Source organism: Buceros rhinoceros, unplaced genomic scaffold (genome assembly GCF_000710305.1).
Source record: "Buceros rhinoceros silvestris isolate BGI_N320 unplaced genomic scaffold, ASM71030v1 scaffold561, whole genome shotgun sequence".
Taxonomy (NCBI): domain Eukaryota; kingdom Metazoa; phylum Chordata; class Aves; order Bucerotiformes; family Bucerotidae; genus Buceros; species Buceros rhinoceros.
Genome location: NW_010392301.1, coordinates 799 through 5,832, shown reverse-complemented (window position 1 = coordinate 5,832; position 5,034 = coordinate 799). Strand labels below are relative to the sequence as shown.

The 5,034-nt window shown below is 43.1% G+C and overlaps 1 protein-coding gene across 1 annotated transcript in view; it reads right to left on the bottom strand.

The window, feature by feature from the left end:
• CTTN (cortactin) overlaps window positions 1-4,547 on the bottom strand; it is a 20,367-nt gene extending 15,820 nt beyond the window's left edge. The window contains exons 1-4 of the mRNA XM_010144396.1: window positions 4,498-4,547; window positions 3,044-3,127; window positions 2,591-2,664; window positions 1,193-1,322 (exon numbers count right to left, since the gene is read on the bottom strand). Coding sequence (XP_010142698.1) covers window positions 1,193-1,322; window positions 2,591-2,664; window positions 3,044-3,127 — 288 coding nt within the window. The 5' untranslated portion in view covers window positions 4,498-4,547. The remainder of the gene's footprint in view (window positions 1-1,192; window positions 1,323-2,590; window positions 2,665-3,043; window positions 3,128-4,497) is intronic.
• Window positions 4,548-5,034: the final 487 nt, after the last annotated feature.

Here is a 5,034-nt window from a genome sequence, read left to right as displayed (position 1 = left end):
ACCGCTCTTTTTAGTCAGCATCAAGGGTTTGTCCTAAATGCAGCAAAACACTGTACCATGACAACGCTGCAGCAACGCTCGTTTGCTTGAGGTGAGTTGAGCCTGAACACCTGCACAGAGCCCCAGATACTGTGAAGGACAGATTGCAGTAGTCAGGTGTTAGAACTATAGCTATCAGAAAGAAAGCTTCAATAAAAGGAGAATTATGAATGTCTCCTGCCACCAGTATCACTCAGGTGGGCATTTCCTGATGATTAATTGGGCCTACAGGAAACAGTACTCATTTCTCCTCCTTTTTTCTCCATGGATGCGGGTGAGGGATAAACTGCTGACACTAGAGAGCTCTGTGACCACAGACCAGGCCTGGTGCTTGAATCTGCTCAGCAATTCCTTTCCCAGGTTCAAGGGCTAGGCTAGCCTATCTCAAAGGCCCACTGAGAACTATAGAGCAATTTACTCCGGAATATGGGATCCAGCAAGTCCTTGTGTAAAATGCTACCATCTGACTGAAATACAATGATTTTTTAAATACTTAGATTACTTGTCTCTGTTCACAGTTTACCACTGTTTAAGCCGCAGCACATCCTCTCCTTCATTCTTTGGCAACCTCTATGTGCACAGAAGAGCTGGCACAGCATCGAAATAAAAAAATTACTGGATCTATGCATGCATTTTGTTAAGAACTTTGTTAATTTAGAAAAATACATTTAGGAATGTGAATCTTGACTCTAGAGGAATCCAATCCAGACATAAGCATGCAGCCTTGCTCTAAAGACAGAGTGAGCAGCAAAAAAAAAAAAACCAAAACATGTAGGGCCATTGCACACCCCAGAACTTGCCTCATCATTCATAGATCCCTGATTTGCCACCTGAGAAACTTGTTCCTGATTCTTCAAGTGCTTTAGTTCAGTTTTTTCTGTAGAGGCTTCTTGATTTAATTCAGAAACAGAGGATGATGGCCTGACAGATTTGGGCAGTAGTGATTACCAGTGTCCTTGTTAAAGAACGTCACTGGAAGGGTGATGCTTCTGCCCTCAAAATGAGCTACTGCTGTAGAGAGCTTATGCCATGATCTGAGCTTCGTCTCCAAATCACCTTCAAAACCTTAAGTCTGTACACAGGGCGTTGTGCTGGCCACAGGCAAGGCAAGGCAAGGCTTATTCTATCATCCCAGGGAAGTACTCGGACTTACTTTATCCATGCGATCTTGTTCCACACCGAATTTCCCTCCATAACCATGGGAAGCTTTTGGTCCTGTTTCAAGCTCCTTCTCTTTAAGGTTCTGGTGTTCTTGGAATACATTTTCTCTCAGCTGATGAATACTTTAAAGACAAATAATTAAGCAGTAAGTTTTACTAAGAAAGTTACAGAAGATAACTTCAAAAAGATGCAAAATAAAAAGATTGATGATAAAAATATCATCTTAATTAAAAGTTGGACAAGTTGTATTTTTCAAGTCCTTCCCTTTTTTTCAGTGCGTGGAGCCATTCATCACATCCTTAGAAATAGAATTTACTCCACTGCAAAACACTGTCTAAAAAGAGAAAGTGTTGGTCTTAAGATTAACACAGAAGGGTAGCATGCTACTTGAACCATCAATTACCTAGAATTTATATGTGCCTGAGATCTTCTTCTCATGTGTTCATTTAAATTCTTTCCATACTTTTTATGTAGATGGCAACTTTTCAGAACAGGGATCGTCTCCTATCATAGTCCCCATGGTAACGGGACTCTAATTCTAACAGTGTTCTGGACACAACAGTAATGCAAAACAAGGATGTGAGGAGACACGCACCTCCTCTTCCCTGAGTGTTCCCTTGCAATACGCAGGAATCAAACTCACAGCACCGCAGGCTACGTGGAAGAAGGATAAACTCAGACAGCGATGTGTGCCTTAAACTCCCCACTGGAGTTCAGAGCTTCCTCAGGTGTGAGGCAGCCAGCAGGCGTCCCCACTGCTCCACAAACCGAGCGGAGGGAACCCGAACCCTGCGGTGAGCCACACGCTTCAGTCTCTCTCCCTCTGCAACACTGATGACACGTTTCATAAGAAATACAAGATTTGGAAGATGCAATAAGACATACAAGATGTGGAAGATGCATTGTTTCTGTCTCAGAGCCCTTCATGACACGTGTTTAATTTTCTGCCAGAGGGCTCGATTTGTTACTTTGACAGAATTTTTAACAGTTTGGTAGCAGTTTTCTAAACAAATCCTAGGGATTAAAGAACCAAATGTATCCTTGAAGTACTAAATTGAAGCTGCTCAGATCAAACAACGCAAACCTCTCCTGGCAGTATTGGCTCTTGCACCGAAACAGAACAAAGACACAAACCTTCCAGACAAAGAGGCAGGGAAAATGGAATTTCAAGTTCCAAAGAAAGATTTAGGAGTCCCTACACTATAGCCCTATCTTAATTTCAGATCTGAAGTTGCTAATGTATTTGAAAGACCAGCAACCTTGCAAATAATCAATCTTCTACAAAGACTCTTGTTTTAATTATGAAGATACAAGTAACTTAGAACACGAGTTGATTAAAAGTCGCCTGGGACTGTGACTATTAATAAACTTAAAAGGAGAGCTGCTTTACTTGATATGCTCTTGATGGCCGGATCCTTTCACAGTTTTAGCTCCCCAGCGCTGTTCTTTCTCACTCACATCATTCTGCAAAGGACACACACAAAAAGAGTTAAGAACCCAAAGACATTACTCATCATAGTAGCGATCAGAAGCGTTAGAACAGCAGCTACAACCACCATCACTTCTCTGCTGCTCTAAGCCCTGCACTTTGTCCCCCGCTGAAGTGCACAGAGCACAGGTTCAGCCCCAGGAGGCTGCTGCTTCTTGACACAAATCTCCTCTGTACAGATCTCCCTGCAGTACCCAGCCAAGACAAAGTAGTTTTGTTAATCACTCACGGGCACAAAACGCTAATTCTCCCTCCTGTATGTTTATTTTCCAAGACATAGCCCCCACCCTGAAGAATCACCGTTTGACACGTTAAGTAACACACACGTGAACGAGTAAAATTCAAAAGCCATACCACAAAATCAGGATCTGTCTCCCAGTCATCAGCTCCATCATCCTGACTGACAGAAATGGTGTGGCCTGCAGTAGCCTTCCACATCTGCAAGAGCATCAGAAGCAGCACTGTCATGCTCCAGTCACGTGGCAACTCTTGTCATATTACATGTAAGCTGATGGAGATGCAACCCAAAATTCCCATGTTATTTAACCCCATAAACAGAAGCTACATTTGCAGTGAATGTAGATCTCACCATTGTCTTCTCAAGCTGGTTTGAAAACTCCTTTTAGTTTTCCTGTTGGCACTGCAGAGACGTTAGGAGCAATCGCTGACATGACTTCAAAGACAAAAGGGAAGTCTTTCCTCACCCAAATTAATACGTGCCTTTTCTTCATCCCTTGCACTGACAGACTTCTCTTCAAAAGGGTCTCCAAAGCAACATCCCCTTCCAAAGCCTGCTGCTAGTTCTAGATCATATGCATACATTTAAGGCACAAGGGATAGCTGCTCTTTTCCCAGCCCTTACTAATAATGAGGTTAATATTGTTTATCAGGCAGCATAACCTACGTATTCCCTGTGTTGTGTAACAAGTTTCAGCATTATGGAAGAAAACCAGACAATGGTAAGGGTGTGCATGTGACCTAGACAGGAGTCCATCTGCCTGCAACAGCAGAGGACAAGCGTTCCTGCAATTCTCTGATAATCCGTGGTGAAACACGCACACAAACCCCAGGGTCTGACTGTCAGAAGAAACAGAGAGTGAGCGCTGGAGGACGGACAGCAGGAAGCAAAGCTGATAAAAGGCAAGCGCTAACACCTAGAAACAACGTTTGACACTTTGAAGCGAGATTTTGGGCATCTCTCTTGCTGGAAATCTTATCCCCTAGGGAGTATCAAATTGGACACTTTTAATTAACACTTCCGAACGTGACGAGCGAGCAGAATACTGGACCTGCCTGGTGCCAGCAGCTGTGGTTTATACCCTTTATTCTAGGTTAACCAAAACAAATAAACTCTAAAAAGCAAAACAAAACCAACGAAAGCAGCTTTCTGTTCTCCTGGCTGTTGTGGCTACACAGGTCAGAGGAGGGATTTCTTTTCTTCTTCACTACTCCGCTAGAGTTCAGTTCTTTAACTGTCCACTTACCTTTCTCTTTCTAATTAGGAATGGATTATAAGGATGATTATCACGGACTATTTCACTCACACAAGTGCAATCGAATCGGCAGAATGAAAACTCCATTTTAAATGAGTAACTAATAATAGCTAAAGCGCACAGAGAAAAAAAACCACCGCTTGCTCTGCAACCTGACAGAACGAGCTGATGAGCCAGTTTAATGGAGCCTTTCAGAAATTTCAGGACTGGTAACAAGAATGAGCACAACTGAAAAATTGCTTGTCAAACATCAAGGTAGCAAATGAGAAAGTGGCCTGGAAGGAGGGGGTGAGAGGAGAGCAGAGCAGAGTACACCCTGACAAAGCAGTAGAACCTTTCTCCTGCTGCTTCAGATCTCCCACCTCCACATTTCTATGGCAATGAAGGAACTAGCATTTATTAAACTATCTAATATCCATAAAACTTACAGGACCAGACATCTACACTAAAAAACATTGAAAAGCAGAACCAAACCAGCCCAACAGTGAAACTCAACATGGGGTGTCTGTTCTACCTTTGTGATTGAACAGAAACCTATGGCCGCTGCTAAGAGGGACAGCTTGTATCCCTCCCTCCACACTCCTCCACGCCGTACGCTGTGCAAGTCGTCTAGAAACGGAGTTCTGGTGACAAGAGCTGAGGCACAGGTCCATATACACACGGTTACTCTATATAACTTCATGTAAAACACAAGTTCTTTGCCCAAGTACTCGGCTCATGCGTCCCCTTGACTGTTGTGTTTTGCTTTGCGCATTCAGCTGCGCTTGGGCATTTAAAAGAAGAAAAACTAAACCCCAAGTGGAAATTTCTTTGCTTCCTCCTCAAACTTCACAAACAACAACGAAGGAAAGA